Source organism: Ursus maritimus, unplaced genomic scaffold (assembly GCF_017311325.1).
Source record: "Ursus maritimus isolate PB19 unplaced genomic scaffold, ASM1731132v1 scaffold_14, whole genome shotgun sequence".
In the NCBI taxonomy this organism is placed as follows: domain Eukaryota; kingdom Metazoa; phylum Chordata; class Mammalia; order Carnivora; family Ursidae; genus Ursus; species Ursus maritimus.
In genome coordinates this window covers 51,100,071-51,118,209 of record NW_024423786.1, presented here as the reverse complement: position 1 = coordinate 51,118,209, position 18,139 = coordinate 51,100,071, and the positions used below count along the sequence as shown (strand labels likewise).

At 54.0% G+C, this 18,139-nt stretch overlaps 1 protein-coding gene across 1 annotated transcript in view; it reads right to left on the bottom strand.

The window, feature by feature from the left end:
- LOC103676324 (mucin-16) overlaps positions 1-18,139 on the bottom strand; it is a 92,802-nt gene that overhangs the window by 17,949 nt on the left and 56,714 nt on the right. The window contains 19 exon segments of the mRNA XM_040628278.1: positions 786-853; positions 946-1,070; positions 4,280-4,315; positions 4,598-4,770; positions 5,199-5,266; positions 5,362-5,552; positions 7,252-7,287; positions 7,973-8,145; positions 8,706-8,773; positions 8,967-9,164; positions 9,692-9,896; positions 11,873-11,940; positions 12,227-12,398; positions 12,623-12,677; positions 14,146-14,205; positions 14,424-14,459; positions 14,773-14,945; positions 16,756-16,823; positions 17,185-17,377. Of these exon segments, the coding sequence (XP_040484212.1) occupies positions 786-853; positions 946-1,070; positions 4,280-4,315; positions 4,598-4,770; positions 5,199-5,266; positions 5,362-5,552; positions 7,252-7,287; positions 7,973-8,145; positions 8,706-8,773; positions 8,967-9,164; positions 9,692-9,896; positions 11,873-11,940; positions 12,227-12,398; positions 12,623-12,677; positions 14,146-14,205; positions 14,424-14,459; positions 14,773-14,945; positions 16,756-16,823; positions 17,185-17,377 (2,166 nt within the window).

Below are 18,139 nucleotides of genomic sequence, written 5' to 3'. Positions count from 1 at the left end.
TTCTACACAGTGTAGACCTTGCTGCTGCCTGGAAACACACCGCCTTTCTCTCTGTCCCTCTCTCTCTGCTCCAGCCACACCGGCCTCCTTGCTGTTCACTGAACATGCTAAACGCATGCCTACCTCAGGACCTTTGCGCATGCTGTTTCCTCTGCCTGCAACAGTTTCCATGGCCAAATCCTTCTTTTCCAACTGAGACACCGATCAAAAATCACCTCCCCAGACAGCTATCCTGTGCCCTGGTAAAGCTGCTTTCCCGTCTGTGCACTTCTGCTTCCCATCACCTTACTGTATTTGAAACCCTTTTAGATAGTTATTCTCCTACCGAGTTTCTGCTTTCTCCGCGAGACGAGTGCAGGGGCAGCGCCTGTGCTGTCACTGCGGCACCCCCACCTGCCTCAGGAGCTGCACCAGTGACAGTGGAATGGACAACACAGATGGAAAAGTGCTTTGTAAACACCGGCAGAACGCACACCGACCCAGAAAAGCGCAAGTCATTGCCCGATGGGTAGAGAGTGATGAAGAATTTCAGCACCAGCAGTGGCGATGGGTGCACAGCACTGTGCACGTAACAGGTGCCACTGAAATGTATACTTGAAAATGGTGAAATGGCTAATTTTATGTCTATACGCATTTTGTCAGAATTATAACAGTAATGTATCATGAAGACACGGATGCCAAAAATGACCCTCCAAGACAGTCTGCCACAACCGGGAGTGGCCCCCGCAGTCAGAAGTCCTATCCTTCGGCGGTGGGCCATGGTGGGTGGGTGGAGGGGTTCTCACCTTAGTGAGGTGACCTTGCAGCCTGCATATCGGGCGCCTAGGCTACTTCTCTGGAACAGCGGGCCGAGCTGGAGAGGAAGGAGAGGGCCAGTGTGGTCAGAGCTGGCGACAGCCCCGAAGAGAGGTCGTGGAGGAAGGGACGGGGAAGCTGGCCTCTCACCAGGTGCTGCATGAGGCTGTCCGTGATGTTGAACTTGAGGGAGCCGGGGCGGCCCATATCCGCCGAGTAGCGCAGGTTGTCGATGGTGAAGTTCAGTGTGAATGGCTCCTCGCTGACCTCCCCAGCTGTGACAGGTGCAGAGAGAGCCAAGGCTTGTGGGTAGTTGGGGCGCCCAACGTCCACCCACAGTGGGGCTTCCAAGGGCCTCTTGTCCTCCTCCCGATAAACCCGAGTGTCGCTTGTGAATGGCGACAACTCCAACAGCAAGAAAGGACAGGCTTCCTGATTTGGGGGCCGGAGATGCTAGTCCCACCCAGGTACAGGAGTGGAGGGCTCTGTGAACACACTAGAGGCTTTGTTCTTTCTGGGAAGGAGAGGCTCAACTTACCACACTGATGCGGAACCGGGAAAAACCCCAGACATTGTCCTCCATAGTCTCTCTGCTCCCTCATCTCTAACTCTGTATCTCTCTGTGCCTCTGTCTTTCTTTTCCTCTCTGTCTCTCTCTTACACCCAGGCATGCCAATCTTCTACGCATTGCGTTAAAAAAAAAAAAAGCCAACCAGGAGCTGTAATCAAACTCTCTGCCCCTTGATTTACTCATCTGTAAGGTCATAATGATTCCTCCTTCGAAAGCTGTGATGCGGTTTGAACAAGTCGAATTCCGTAAAGTGCTTACGCGCAGTGCTGGGTGCGGAGTAAGCACTACAGAAGTGGTCATTGTAGAAAACGACTGAGCAAATACTTTCTGATCACCCACTACATGCGGAGATTCCACCTGGGTAAATACGAGCCGGCGCTAGAATCATCCACGCTATAAGAAGGAGGAACCACAGTACGTTAATGGTCCTCTGCCCAGGGTTACATGACTGGGGAGGGAGCGTCTGGGTTTGGACTCAGGTTCTCCAATCCCAGAGTCCTTGCTCATGACTCCCCTGCGAAGACACACGCTCTTGCTTAGACACATGCAGCTGGCTCAGTGTTCACTAGTTGGGGTGACTTCTGTAGACCCCAGGAGAAGTACTATAAATGAACATCTGATGCAAGTAAGACCAGAGGCCCAGTGGCCTGACTCTAGAATAGATAAGCAGTGAGCAGCACAGGGTTAACTGTTCAGGACAAACCTCTGGAAGAAAAACTGACCTCCCCTCTTCCTTCCCTTCTTTCTGTTCACCACTCCTTCCGAGCTCCCTTCTGTCTATCCTTCCTTCCATCCTTCCTTCTTTCCTTCCATCCTTCTTTCTAGTCATCCGTGCATTCATCCTTTCTTCCTTCAATCTTTTCTTCCATCTAGCCATCTTTTCTTCCACCTCCCTCCATCCCTTCTCTCCTTTCTTCTATCATCTGTCTGTCCACCCAGCCATCTTTCCATCCATCCATCCTCCATGTCTCCATGCATCCACCCATCCAGCCACCCATGACATCCACCCATCCATCCACCCATCCAGCCACCCATGACATCCACCCATCCATCCACCCATCCAGCCACCCACTCGCCCATCCATCCACCCATCCATCCACCCATCCAGCCACCCATGCCATCCACCCATCCAGCCACCCATGACATCCACCCATCCAGCCACCCATGACATCCACCCATGACATCCACCCATCCAGCCACCCATGACATCCACCCATCCAGCCACCGTCCTTGCATACACCATTCCTTCCTTCCTCACTCCTTCTTTTCCTTCCTTGTTCTCCATTCATACCTCTTTCTATGCATTCTTCTGTCTGTCCTTCCTTCTATCCCCACTTTCTTCCATCTATCCACCTCTCCTTGCTTCCTTCTTTTTCTTCCATCTATCCATCCATCTTTCCTTTCTTCCATATCTATTCCTTCTACCTCTTTAGACATTTTCCCTCCCTCCTTTTTTCCCTTCATTCATCTTTTCTTCCTTCCACCTGCCCATCCATCTTCTGCCCTCCTTCCATTCATCACTCCTTTCTTCTTTCCTTCCTTCCTCCCTTCCTTCCATCCATCCATCCATCCATCCATCCATCCATCCATCTTGCCTTCCCTCCATGTACTTTGAATTGATCCTATAATGCTTCTGGCCCTATTCCGAGAACTGGATACTGATCAACAAAACACAGTCAATGTAACTGACTTTAACTTATTTTTCCTCCTATCATTTGGGAAAAGATGGTTGTCATTGGACCTGAGGAGCCCGAAACCTTGCTGATGTTGGAAGGAGCAAGGGAGGGTGCTGTGGCGTAAAAGACCAGAGACGGACCCAAGAAGAGAGCTTGAGAGGCTTGCAAAAACACACTTCTAATGCAAGGGCAATTAATTCTTGAAAAAACTACAAGGTCCTCATTCCAGGGTTTGCTGGGGTAGAACTGGAACACAACAGGTGCACACCAAAAATCAGCATGTCTTTCTAAAGAAATTAACTGATAGATGAGTGAGACTGAGTTTTTGGAGTCACGGGAACTCTTGGTTCTATTATTTATTTGCTGTGTGGCTTGGCAGCCTCTCTGAGCCTGAGCTGAAACGGAGCTAAGTCACATGGTTGTAGCAAGGAGAACTAAAAGATAAAGTGCATGTGTTTTGGATGAATTGTGTCTCCCCCTCGTCCCCGCATACACACCCCAAAATTCGAGAAGCTCTAATCCCTAGTACCTCCGTAGGTGATTGTATTTGGAGACAGGGCCTTTAGAGAGGTAACTGAGTTAAAATGAGGCTTCTGGGTTGGCCCCTAATCCAATCTGGCTGCTATTGGTATAAGACAAGATTAGGACCCAGAGGGACACCGGGAATGTGTGTGCAAAGGATTGACCAGCCAAGAGGTGGCCAGAGGGTGCCACCTGCACGCCAAGGAGAGAGGCTTCAGAGAGACCGACCCTGCTGGCCCCTGGCTCTGGGCTTCCAGCCTCCATCACTGTGAGAAAACCCACTTCTGTCATCTGAGCCACCCGGCCTGTGATACCGTGCTTTGGTAGCCAGAGCTGACCAGACAGCATGTGACGTAGCACGGTGCCCGGAAGGCGGTCAGCTTCGACACGTGTTCACTGAAAACCCAACAAATGGTGCAACACTGACGTTGAGACACTCTCGGAATAGCGGACAGAGAGGTGAGTAGGAGGATACGAGAAGAGTACAGGGCAGGGTTTTAGGAGAGCCCGAGTGATAACCACGTGAGGGTCAGAATGGTAGGAGGACAGATCTGGGTGTGAGATGTTCTTGCCCTGGGCTGGGACTCTCCACCAGAACCCGGGGAGTGAAGGGATGAGTGAGGGGCCCTTCCAGCTGTTTTTCTCACCGAGGACAGGAGGTAAAGGAGAACAGAGTGGGATTGGGACCCAGGAAACCAGGGCCAGGAATACTCACTAGTGGTGGTCGGGGCTGTGGTTCCGTAAGTGTAACCTGTGGAGAGAAGGCCAGAGGAGCTAAGTAAGAGTCAGGGTGAGCACAAAGGATCAAGGGAAACGTAGGATTTAGGGGCCTCTGCAGGAAAAGCAAAGGGGAAGAGGCAGTGGAGGGGATGTTCAGGGAGGAGGTGTCCAGGCAAGAACATTATAGGTGGCTGGAGCCCACGGTTACATTATCAGAACCAAGACCAGAGAAGAAGGAGATGTACCACAGCTCCTTTTAGAGAAAGAAAACTCTGGCCAGGAGAGAGACCCTGCCCAGAGCACAGCTCCTCACCATTGACGTAGAGGCTGTGCCTGTCCAGGGCGAAGGGCCCCAGCTGGGTGATGCCATAGGTCTCCCGGCTCAGCTCCCAGTACAGCTGCTCTCTGTCCAGCCTGGGGCCCGCAAGCTCAGAGTGGATGGTGCAGATCATGTCCACTCCAGTCGCTGCTCCGCCCTTCTCAAGCCTGGGGAAGGAAGGACGTGTGGACGTGGAATACTGAGGAGGGGTCCTTCTGGATGTGGAAAGCAAGAGCGTAGAAGGCAGGTGGCTGAGAGGGGACAGAAAGGGCTGGCTCAAGCCCAGAGGGGGCTCTACGAAGCGTCTCTCGTCTGAGACAACCCCCTCACATCTAAGAACAGAAAACACTTGAATTGGAATTTAAAGACAAGATACAGAGGTTCTTCCAAGAGGAAAGCTTTCATCTAAAACAAATGATCATCTGAATTCCGTAAGGAGAAACGTGACGCTTTATTTCTAAGGACTGAGCGCTCCCACCACCTGGGCACAAGGAACACGTGAAGGTGTTATGGTGGGTGCTGGACACCGGAGCCCTGCCGGCCCGTACATGAAGGTCCACCAGACCCAAGGCATCCCTCCATCTGGGGGTCTCACCTGAGCGAGGCCAGTCTGCAGCCAGCATAGAGGGGGCCGACGCTGGTCTTACTGAACAAAAGCCTGAGCTGGTGGGGAAAGAGGAGGGGGTGAGCGGAGGGGCTGAAGGGCTACACGAGCCAGTGTGTGGAGGGGCTGATGGTGGTCATTGAGGGGCTCTCACCCAGTGCTGGAGGATCCGCTCAGTGGAGTTGAACTTGGAAGAAGCTGGGTGCCCCATGTCTTTCGTGTAGTGCAGGTTGGTGATGGTCAAGTTCAGGGTGAAGGACACCAGAGTGGGGCCAGTGGCTGCAGGGGGGGAGGAAGAGAAAAATGTCCAGTTTGGACCATAGCAAGGACTAAGATTGCTTGGAGCTCTAAGAGTGGAGCACCAGGAATGGACCTAAGTACAGCCATGATGCAGAAGCTGAAGGAGAAAATGTTATGGGATTTTTAGACATCAGGAACTTTCGCTCATTCATTCAGCCAGTGTATATTGGGTATCTAATGTGTGCGAGGGTCTGTGCTGGGCTCTGCAGGCCAAGGGTAAATAGGGCACAGTGTCCTAAAATTGTGGCCAGGAGAGTAGCCAGACTGTCACGCGGAATCAGGAGGGTGTGCAGTTCCAGGGAGGTACCCAGCCAAGGACTGAGGACAGCTTCCGGGAGGAAGCATCATTTTAGGTGAGACCGAAAGCATGAATAAGAGTTAGGTGAACAAGGGGCGCCTGGGTGGCACAGCGGTTAAGCGTCTGCCTTCGGCTCAGGGCGTGATCCTGCCATTATGGGATCGAGCCCCACATCAGGCTCCTCTGCTATGAGCCTGCTTCTTCCTCTCCCACTCCCTCTGCTTGTGTTCCTTCTCTCGCTGGCTGTCTCTCTCTGTGTCAAATAAATAAATAAAAACTCTTTAAAAAAAAAAAAGAGTTAGGTGAACAGGAGCTGAGCAAGTGGAGGAGTGCTCAAGCAGAAGAAATCAGTCTGGGTATGAGCCTGACAGGAGGACAGAGCAGTTGCACTCAAGGGACTTGACTGTTTTCATTATGGCCATGTAGAGACATGAGACTGGAGGGGCCCTCTGAGCCCCAAAAGGGGAGCAGTGACTAGCTCAGGGGTTTGGACATGACTTATGGATAAAGTGGAGTCATCCAAAGATTGTCAACAAGACAGGAATTCTGTGGACAGAAGTACATCGGGAGGGTCGTTGGCAGCTGCTGTGCAGAGGACTGTAGGACAGAGTAGAGGCTACTGCACCAGTCCTAGCAAAAAATGCCAGTGGCCTGAATAAAGGCTGAATGACAGATGCAGAGCAAGGACGTGCAAGATATTATGAAAGGAGAAAAGATGATTTGGTGATGGATGGATGGGAGGTGAGTGAGAGGGAAGGTCAAGGTTGGCACCTGTGTTCCTGCCTTTGGTGATAAGGAAAAGGAGCAAGTTTGGGAGGGTCAGAGACCAAGGGGCTGGGTGATGTCCAGGAGGTGGGTGGACCAAGCGCCAGGAGCTGTTGTGTGGAGTGGGCTGGACTCAGGATTAGGATTCTGAACAGCTGGACTTTGAACAGCTAGATGGTCCCTGAAACCCACAGAAATGCACGAGTTTCCCCGGGGAAGCTAAGTAAGCAATAAGGAGGGAAGAAGTGATGTTGAATGAATGATTTTGCAGTAATGATTTTGGTACCGGTAGGACCTTCCTACTTGCAGGCTTGAAGGGTGGAGCCAGAGAGGATTTGGGGAAGGATGCAGGGGTCACAGCAGCAGAGGAAAAAGAACACAAGGGATGAAATCAAAGGTGTGTTATGCCTGTAAGGGAATGGTGGCAGTGGGGGCTCTAGTTATAAACTGTGTGCCTGGCTCTATGCCCCCTTTAGCCTGGAGTCGGGGCATCGTCCTCGGCTGTGTTGTGTGGGGGGTGGCTCCTGTCCCCTCCAGCTCAGCCCACACTTCCATGCACATCCTCTGGACTCCTTCCCATCCAGAAAGGGGGAACAGGAGGGAAGGCCTGGCTGGTTGAGCAGATCTTATCTTTAGGGAGAGGGTGGTGGGCCCAGGCTCACAGAAGTCTGAAATACTCACTGTTGGGGGCGGTGGCTGAAGCTGGGTGGGTGTAACCTGTGAAGAGGGGGAGTGACAGTGAGCAGGGAAGGGAGAGGTCCTCAGTGAAGAGGCAACCTGGCTGCTGGGGAGATGGCAGCTGGCGCATCGCAGCTGTGATTCTTAAAAAGGAAGATGATTAGGCACCGGAAGGGAGCAAAGTCTACTCGCCCCATCTCCAGACAGACAAAGGACCTGCTCAAAGCCCTTGGAAACGTGAACCCCCAGTGGAGGTCTGAACTCATGCAGAACCCTGACGCAGCAGAGGCCCTCAGCGCGGAGGACGGCCCTACACGGCAGTCACCATTAACGTACACTCTGTCATCGGAGAAGCTGGGAGCAGACGAGTGCTCAGGACGGGGACCTCCTCATCCTGCAGATGCCAGGGACCAGCGCCCATGTCTGGGGTTTTAATGGGTATAGGTCCCCGTTCACCCGAAGCTGGGCTGGAGCAGGGGTGCGGAGGGCAGGCAGTGGGCTCCTGGCTGTTTCCATTCTAAGGTTGCAGAGGGACTCACAGGGTTGCAGAGACTTCTGAAGCCTCTGAATACTCACTGCTCGGGGTGGTGGCCCGGGTCTGGCGGGTGTAACCTGCACAGGTAGAGGGAGAAGGGGTGAGGAGGGCGAGTAATGAGCGAGAGGGAGGAATGGAGAGGAGGATGTGGGGCCTGTGGAAATGTGGATGCAGACGACAATCCCTCACCATTGATGTAGAGGCTGTCCGGGTCCAGCGTGTAGGGACCCAGCCTGGTGACACCACTGGACAGCCGGCTCAGCTCCTGGTACAGCCGCTCTCTGTCCAGCCCGGGGCCCACGGGGTCAGGGCGGTGGGTGCAGACGGCATCCACTCCAGTGGCCGCCCCATCCTTCTCGGGCCTGGGGGTGGGAGGTGGGGGTAAAAATAGGTGGGGTCCCCAGGCAGGGCTCCTGGGACCCCTGGGCAGGATAGGAAGGGGCCAGGGCAAGTGAGGGGCTGTGCACACAGCCAATGGGTGGGAGGATTTGTATCGAATTGCGAGTGTGAAACCTACAACCTCAGGGCATGGGGACAGGACAGCTCCTGCCTGAGACAGGCGAAGAGCTGGAATTTGGGGTTAAAACAAGGAGAAAAGGCACGCTTGTCTTGAGAGTTCCATCCTGGGGACAGAACTGAAAGCCTAAAGGAAATGTCCTCTTTGATCAGAGGGAGACAGGAGGGAATTTGGAAGGATGACCAGACTAGGGTCCCCATCCTGCTGAGGGGCTCCACAGAATCTGGGGTGTTAGTGGGGGTGGGGGGTGGTTACAATCAGAAGAGGCCTTGATCCTAGAGCCGGTGCCCCCTGAGTTCCGCCTCTGCTGAGGACATGGACAGAGAAGGCAGGAAGGAAGCGGAGGGGACTCCTGGACTCTGGGAGCCCTTGAGGCAGCCCTGGTCGGGGATTGCAAGGACTCACCTGAGCAAGGTCAGTCTGCAGCCTGAGTACAGGGGGCCCACACTGGTGTTCTTGAACAAGAGTCCGAGCTGTGGGTGAGAGCAAGGGAAGTAAACAGATGATGTGAGATGCAGGGGCAGGATGGCCATCGGTGGGTGGGGCAAGAGTGAGGTGGGAGGGGCTAGCTCCCAAGACCTGGGCAGAAAAGGCTGGCCTGGCATCAGTAGGCGGGATGAAGGCTGGGTGGGCGGGGCTGGCAGGGGAGGTGGGCGGGGCTCTCACCTGGAGCTGCAGGGACTTCTCTGTGCTGTTAAATTTCAGGGAGCCGGGCGGCTGCATGTCCTCCGTGTAGCGCAGGCTGGTGACAGTGAAGTTGAGAGTGAATGGTACCAGGGGTTGTCCCGTGGCTGCAGCAGGGGAGGGAGAGGACAGGCCACCGTGAGTCAGGCCCGGGGTGGATACAGGGGCAGGGCCTGGGACCTGGGCCTATTTCACTGGAGACCGTAGCACGTGCTGAGGGTCCCTGGGCACCTAATGTCAGAACCCCTAGTGCGGACAACCTGAGACCGTCCCACGCAGCAGGTGAAGGTGGGCAGGACCTACAGGAGACAATCTACCACCTAACATTCTTACTTATTCAAGCCCACGTTGGGAACTTTCTTGCATCCACCCAACCCCCACGCGCTGGCCGTTTCTCTGTGTCCAGCCAACAGCACAGAGGTGACGCACAGCGGAATCTTACTGCAGTGAATTCCCAGCCTGCATCCCCGACCCCTACCCTCCCTGACAGCTGGAGCAGGGGCCTGGTGGGCAGGGGCCTGCTGCTTTCCTTCCCTGGTTGGGGGGGGGCGCTCTGAAGACCCCTGAGTACTCACCACTGGGGGCAGTTACTGGTGTCTGGTGGGTGTAGCCTGCGGAGAGAGCACAGGAGAGAGGGGAGGCGCTGAGGTGCAGCAGGAATAAAGAAGACAGGGGTGAGGGGGTAGGGGGTGGACCGTGAGCTTGACCGCTCAGCAGCGCGCAGGGGGCCGCTGCTCACCACTGACGCAGAGACTGTCCTCCTCCAGGCCGTAGTGGCCCAGCCTGGTGACACCATGGGTCAGCCGGCTCAGCTCCCAGTATAGCCGCTCTCTGTCCAGCCCGGGGCCCGGGGGGTGGCGGCGGCCGAAGCACAGGGCGTTCACGTGGGTGGCTGCTCCAGCCTTCTCGGGCCTGCGGAGGGCAGGACACAGCGGTGCAGCTGATTACGATCCATCTGCGGAGCGTTCTCGGGGGTACCGTTATGGGGGTGCCATGGGGAAGGCTAGGAAGTAGCGGGGCTCCTGCCGACAGGCCCCGGGAGGCCGTCACCCAGCGCGGAGGGAATTTGCTCCACATTCTGAAAAGGCCTCCCCGTGCTTTCCGACCCGCTGTCATCATCACAGCACCAGGTTTCACTTAAAATGGGAATCTTCCCTCATTAGGAGTTTGCTGAAATCCTCTGGCTCCCTACGGATGAAGCCCCGCTGTGCCCGTCCCAACACACACACCCCATCTGGGCGTCCACCCGGCCGCCCTGCGCCTATCTCTGCCTCCGCCCTGGCAGGAGAGCGTTTCTGCTCTGCTCGCCACCTGTGGTTCCCTCTCCCTGAATCTGTCCTCCTGGCCCAGAGCTGTGCCTCCTGGCCACAGCGACCTCCTCTCCAGGTATGAGCTGCCACTCCAAGTCCTTCCACACCCACTACACTTCCATATCCCAACACTCTAATAGTCTCTCTGGGCCTCAGTTTCTCATCTCGAAAATGGGAATAATCATGGTACTCAGGTGTATCTTGTGAGGATTAAGTCTGCTGACAATAGTATCCGGCACATCCCTAAGTGCTAGGGCAGTGTCTGCCACTATTTTATGTGCCATTACTTTTACTATTAATTATATGTGAATTAATTACATAATTCACATATAATAATTACAGATAATTAATTTGTATAAATGTGTTTACATATAATTAATATAATACACTCTTCTTGATGGCAGAGTCTATGCTTTTGGCCTCCATGGAGATTTCGGAGCTCAGCACAGAGCTGGGACACAGTAGGTGCTCAAGCAATGTTTGTGGATGGAAAGAAAATTTGTGGTTCTCCAGGCCAGGGGAGTGGAGAGGTCACTCTGCCATCAGCAACCTGGGCTAGGCCCTAAGAAACAGCGCTTCATTCCATCCCCCTCTATTCCAGCACCACAGCGAGGGAAGCCTTTCTCAAATTCTATTTTTGGAGGCATGGAGATATCCTGGGGAGATGCCCACTGAGGCTTAACTCTCCAGGGGACCTTGGGATGGAGAAGCCCACTCGCGCTCCGAAGCCCCATCGTTCGGTAGAGTGGGGCCCAGCTGCACGTGTCTGCATTGGAAGGGAGCAGGGAATTGAAGGCTGGGATTACGGGGAAGGGGAGCGATCCTATGGTTCTTCCCAGAGAAAAGAAGCAAAGCACGCTTAGTGGGAAAGGGCATGGACCCTAAGGAGTCTGGGCTTGAGTCCTGGCTCCACCATTTGGCAGCCATTGGCTCTGGGGAAGTTCCTTAACCTGCTGGTGCCTTGATTTCTCATCTGTAAAATAGGGATAATAGGAGTGCTGTTAAGAGAGTCTAGGGAAATGATGGCCAGGAAGCATTTCAGCCAGTGACTCAGGAGACCTTTGGCGATGTCTTGTGACAGATCTGGTTGTCACGACTTTGGGGGCTGGGATACCACAGGCATCTATCCAGTGGCCAAGAGGCTGCTGAACCCCCTGTTGTGCAGAGACAACCGCCCGTGACAATAACCATCTGGCCCCCAGTGTCAAGAGTGACCATGCATCAGGAACCCCAATGTCGAACACATGCTAAGTCCTTGCTGTGTGTTAGCCTTCGAAACTATTTACATGCGGTGTGAGGTTGGAGGTACAGTAGACTGGGGATTGCATCCTTTATAAAGGATTTCGGGGCAAACTTTCCAGTTGCTGTGTTTTGTTATTTTGTTCCTACTAAATATTGCATGGGAGATCTGAGGCTCAGGAGGATGGGAAGGTCCAGAACAGGGCCTGGGGGCCAACAGCCCAAAGGACAGTGGCTACTCCAGGTTGGGAGCTGAAAAGGGCTGAGGCTAAAGGGAGGACCCAGCCCATGGTAAGAATCTCCACTGTGCCTCACTGGGCCATCTCCTGGGGGTCCCACCTGAGCGAGGTCAGTCTGCAGTCAGAGTAGAGGGGACCGACACTGGTGTTCTTGAATAAGGGTCTGAGCTGTTGAAGGAGAGGGAGGTGAGTAGAAGGACTGAGCTGGACAAGGGCAGGGTTAGGGAGGGCTGGGTGGAGCTGGCATCAGTTGGGAGGCAGGGAGAGGTGGGTGGGGCATGCAGGAGGTAGGCAGGACGTGGAAGAGGTGGGTGGGACTGGCATGGGGGGAGGCAGGAAGAGGGGGCGGGGCATGGGGAGGTAGGTGGGGCATGGGAGAGGTGAGTGGGGCTGGCATCATTGGGTAGGAAGACATCAGTGGATGGTGGAGGGTTGAGGTGGGTGGGGCTCTCACCAGGCTCTGCAAGATCTTCTCTGTTTCGTTGAACTTGGCTGAGCCCATCAGCTGCATGTCCTCCGTGTAGCGCAGGTTGGTGATGGTGAAGTTAAGGGTGAACAGAACCAGGTCGGGGCCAGAGACTGCAGTGAGGTTGGGAGAGAAGCCGTGCTCTGAGTCCCTGCCTAAGCTGGATTTAGGGATAGTGGGGTAAAGTCTGGATCCACGTCCCTGGTGCCCAGTATATTCACAACCGGTGCGAGAGCTCAGAATATCTCCGCCCCAAATGGGAACCCTTGTTTTGTTATTCTACTAATAGTAATGATATTAATAATGACAGTAAAAACCGCAGTAATAGTAAGACTTGACGTTTGGTAAGAGCTCACTCTGTGCTAAGAACTTTCCATCCACTACCTCATGTCCTCAAACAAACCCTGGAAGTGAATCCTTTTACTCCAAATGACAGAGGCTGAAAAAAAGTTTCAGAGAAGTCAAGTCACTTCCCCAAAGCCACACAGCTATTTTGGAGAAGAAGCTCAGATTCTAGAGTTTGAATGACTTAAACATGAGTCCTGCCCATCCACTGGCTGTGTGACCTCAGAAAAATACCCAGACCCCCTAGAACCCGTCTATGCCTCTCTTTAACAGGGAAACAGCAGCGTCCACCTGCTGGGGTCAAAGCCCGTGCGTGTGAAGCAGGGTGCCCTTGATGTGACCCACAGTCAGTGAATACTGCTGCCGTGCCTTGTAGTCATTTTGTCCTTGCCACCACCTGCTTCCTCTGCTTCAGTCTCTGCCCTTTGGCAATTAGTCCTGGCTTTGCCCGTGACTATTTCCATTCCATTCGAGCAGAAGGTCAAGCTTTGAGAATTGCTCCAGAATGTACCACTGCATCTAATCTCACTAACTGAGCCCCTGGGTCCCCTAAGGCCAACACGGTCACAAGTTGGTCCCTGGCAGGCCACCTGGGGTAGACTGTGAAAGTGACCACAAATTCTTCACTCCGTGCCCTGCACCCTGGAAGTGTGGTCTTGTAGCCCCTTCCACCAACAGGTGGGAGTCTGTTTCTCCACCTCCTGACTCTGACTTGGCCATGACTTGCTTTGGCCAAGGGGACAAGAAAAACGTGGTGCAAGCGGAAGCTTGGGAAGTGCCTGTGCGCCGAGGCTTGCCCTCTCCTGCTTCTAGGAAGCCCACGACCAGCAAAGGAAGGAGCCAGAGCTAGTCTGTGGGACGACGAGAGGCCACCTGAAGGAGACTGAGGCACCCCAGCCATCAGTCAGGCATCCTCCAGAGCAGAGTCTCCTAGCTAAGTTTCAGGGCAGCGCAGACACATAAGGGAGCCTGGCTCAGAGCGGAGGAACTGTCCCGCTGACCTCTATGCCAGCGAACAGCAGTAGAGGACCGTGTTAATCCCGGAGATTGGAGGGCCGTTTGTTAGGCAGGAAAACCTAGCTGATACAAAACCTTCACAGAAAGCAAAGGGCGGATTAAAAGGAGTGACTGGTTCAGCCTAGGACTGAAAACCCAGAGTCACAGAGCTCTCCAAACCTAGGGATGGAGCTGGACTGGTGGTGACGAGGGCGTGGTCCCGAGGATCACCCTCCCCACGCTGTCCCCTCGCTTTGAGCTGTGTGCGCCTACTCTCTTGCCCTTCTTCTTCTTCTCTTAAAAAGAATATTTTACTTATTTATTTATTTGAGAGAGAGAGACAGAGAGAGCACAAGCAGGGGAGTGGCAGAGGGAGAGAGAGAAGCAGGCTCCCCGCTGAGCAAGGAGCCCAATACGAGACTTGATCCCAGAACCCTGGAATCATCTGAGCTGAAGGCAACCGCTTAACCGACTGAGCCACCCAGGCACCCTCTCTTGCCCTTCTCATTTCAAAGCACAAAGGCGTATGGCTGGGAAGGAAGGAGACACGGAGAGAAGGCTCTTACCTGTAGAGCTGGAGGAGACTGGAGCTGCGGAGGTTTCCGAGGGTGTGGAAGTCACGGCAACTGAGGAGGAAGCAGCAGATATAAGAGAGACGAAGCCCCATCACGTTGGAGACGCCAGAGGCAGGGGCGCTTGATGCCCAGCCAGAGCCCCGGAAGACAGCGGCGGGGGAAGGCCGCTAAGGCTCCCTTCCTCCATGAAGCTCTGGGCTTAGGGGAGAGGCAGCAGCTGTTCCCACAAGGTGTGGGGGCATGGGACCATCTAGGATTTGGGCACTTACCACTGGGGATGGAGGTCGGTGGTGGTCTGGTGTAACCTGCAGGGAGTGGATAAGAGCGAGGTGGGATGTCTGAAAGGCTTAAGTGAGGGATGAAGGGGCTGGGCCATTAGAGGAGGAAGAGTTCCCATCAGGAGGTCCTGTCCCAGCCAGACAGCCAATGGTACCTCCTGTAACCTTTCTCTGACTTCCCACCTCCCTGTATGTGACGGAGCCCCTGGTGGGGAAGGGGGATCTCACAAGGAAAGGAAGAACGAGGAGAGAAAAGTGTAGAGGGAGACATGGATGTATCCTCTGGCTAGAGCTCAGAGCATCAACAGAATGGAGACCCCCATCACCTCCAGATGCTCACCGTTGACATAGAGCCTGTCCCTGTCTAGGACGTAGGAACCGAGCTGGGTGACACCATGCGTCTGGTGGCTCAGCTCCCAGTACAGCCGCTCCCTGTCCAGCTGCAGACCCAAGGGGTCAGGTTGGTAGGTGCAGACAGCGTCAACTCCAGTGGCTGCTCCACCGTTTTCAGGCCTGGGGGGAGAAGGACATGGGTACAGGAACAGGACAAAGGGACATCCCTGCCAGGACATCATTTCATCAGCCCACTGGTATGTGCTTGCCTGCTTATCTGCTCTTTTGGTCCAGACATGAGCCGCTCATAAGAGAAGCTGCATCCTTGTGCAACAAAGGACCAGAGTGGGTGTTCTAGAGTCAGATGACTCCAGTTCAAACCTTAGCTCTGTCACTTGTTGAATAATCCATGGAAGTGTGTCTGACTCGGTTCTCCCATCTTTGCAGCGTGGATAATGGTCTAACCCTTTTGTTGGAATGTTCGTGGGGTTCAGAAATGATGGATATACCACACCTAGCTCCGGAGCCAAATACTCATTAATTAACCGTTTAATTAAACAAATACCCACAGAGCCGAACATCGACAGTCCCTAGCACTGGAGAGCGGCTCTGAACAGATTCATCAGCTCTCGGAAGGCTGACTCAACCCAATTCTTGCACTTGAGCATTGAGCCTGAGACGCTGCCCAGCAAAGACCCCCAGCCACTGCGTGCCTGTTTCTTGTGCTCCCAGTATCTGGGGAAGCAGGAAAAACTAACCCTGAAGGGGTAACCTGGGGGATCCAGCATGTTGCACCGCCCGAGAGTATTTCTGGGGAGGAAGAGCGTATCCCTTGCACCTCAACAGGATGGAAGTGACCTTGAGCCAAGCTACTTCTAGCTCTGGTCTCCTAGAAACCTGACAAAGGTGCAAGGTCAGTTGTGTCGCCTGCTATGTTGCTTATGGTGAGAATGAGCCCTCGTCGATGACCCGCATCTTTCCTGGGAGGGCGGAAGATGGACAATAATACCTGGCAGGAAGCTATAGCTTTGGGCTTCCTTAGGTATGGTAAACCTCTTAACTTGGCAGGACTGTTACAAGAGATATTGGTTACCTTTTGGGACATGGGGCACGTAAGCCAGGGTGGCTCCGTCATCTAGCCACCGAGGTTATTATTTCTTTTTTTAATTTAAATTAAAGTTAGTTAACACATACTGTATTATTAGGTTCAGGGTAGAATTTAGTGATTCATCAGTTGCATGGAACACCCAGTGCTCATTCCATCACGTGTCCTCCTTAATGCCCATTCCCCAGTGACCCCATCCCCCCACCCATCTCCCCTCCAGCAACCTCCACTGAGATTATATTTTCTTTGCACTTTAACTGTCACCGGGATGCCAAAAGAATAGTGCTTGGACTGCCAAGAAGGCTCTTATGAAAAAGAAATGCCCAGGGGCGCCTGGGTAGCGCAGTCGTTAAGTGTCTGCCTTCGGCTCAGGGTGTGATCCCGGCGTTCCGGGATCGAGTCCCACATCGGGCTCCTCGGCTGGGAGCCTGCTTCTTCCTCTCCCTCTCCCCTGCTGTGTTCCCTCTCTCACTGGCTGTCTCTCTGTCACATAAATAAATAAAATCTTTAAAAAAAAAAAAAAGAAAGAAAGAAATGCCCAATGCTGCCCGCTGGCATGCCCTTTCCTGTCTCTGTATGGCCTAGTTAGATCTTGCAAGTCTGATCCTCCAATTGGGCTTCAGATGACCTAGAGAGGGCAGTGCACGGGACTGGCACCCGAGCCGAGAGCTGTGTGAGACCAGCAAGGTGCCTGAACACAGCATCGAGGGGAGTGCTTACTTTCAGGGCTGTGCAGACACAGGTTAGCCCCTGAGAGCAAGCACCTCCGTCATTTCTGCGCGCTAGGCATCTCGCTTGTCTCTCTAGCCCGGGCCCCGGCCAGCCCAACCCAACCAGCCCACACCTTCCTCTATCTCCTAAGGCCAGGCAAAGAGGAGGTCTCACCTTAGTGTGGTCACTCTGCAGCCAATGTAGAGCGACCCAATACTGCTGTTGGCAAACAAGGGTTTGAGCTGTGGAGGAAGAAGTGGGGGAGTGAAAAAGAAATGGAAAAGCAATCACCGTTCTAAAACACAAGATTTTCAAATCAAACAGCAGCTCCCCAGTCATCTCTGTATAATACAACGCTGAATTCTCAGAAGAACCCTTTGGGATCTGGGCTTTTCTTGTCTTAGTGTTACAGATGAGGAAACGGTACCAAGAGGCAAGATCACGACTCCGAGGGCCCATCACCGGCCTGTGGCAGTTCCAAGTTTCGAACCCAGAAACTGTCTGCCCCTCAAGCCCTCTGTATCCTCCAAAAGCGTAGTAAGGAGACTCAGAGAGGGTGGGGAGGAAGCCGGAAAAGGGGGATGGGTAGCAGGGGGCTCTCACCAGGCCTTGTAGAATTGACTCCGTGGCATTGAACTTCGCGGAGCCCGGCCGCATGGCCTTCGTGTAATGCAGGTTGGTGATGGTGAAGTTGAGGGTAAAGGGCACCGGGGCAGGGCCAGCAGCTGCAGTGGGGCAGGGAGAGAAGAGGCCGCGCCCCGAGTCAGTGGTAAGTTCTATTGTCCATGGTCTCCAGCTTTGGCCACATAGGGAAGCGGGAGATGCTGGTGTCTGTGTGTTACATAAAGAGACGGAGATGGTGCCTGCCCAGGAGCTCGTAGGGTATTTAATTCTTCACAACAGGCTGGGATCCATGAGCTCAAAGCCTGCCAGGACCAAACTCACAATGTTTCTATCCAGTTGTTTGAAGCATAGCCTGGACAGTCAGCTTTCAGCCACCCCGAGCCTGCCTGCTTTGCATGCCCCATGACACCGCACCCAGCAGCCGATAATTATAAAACAGATCAACCCTGGGCCTCCAAGAGCCTGGGCCACTGCCCCCACCCTCCACTCCGGGCAGAGCTATCTAACCCAGAGACTCCCCACCAGGCTGCTTGCTGAGGGACATCGCCTAGACGGGACACTGTCTTCTCCGACCACTCCCCTCCCCTGGGAGTCCCCTTGCCCTTCTCCCCTTCTGTGTAGGGATCTGCACCCAGAACCTCTTGAAGGTGTCCTGCCCTGAGGCACCTCCCCCGCGCCGAACGTTTGTGGGTGCTACTGCCATCTAGTGGTCGTGTCTTTTTCTCCGCTCAACCCAGAAATCCCTCAAAACCCCTACTCCGGGTTGGACCCGCAGGAGAATCGGTGAGAAACCCAGAGCTAAGGACGGTAAGACTGACTTGGCTTGAGCCAGTTTCTTCCTCTTACCAGGACCGCTTTGGAAACCCTCCCAGACAGGTTCAGCCCTCACTGCTGCATTTGAAAATCTGCCTCAGGAGCAATTTGCCAACTAACG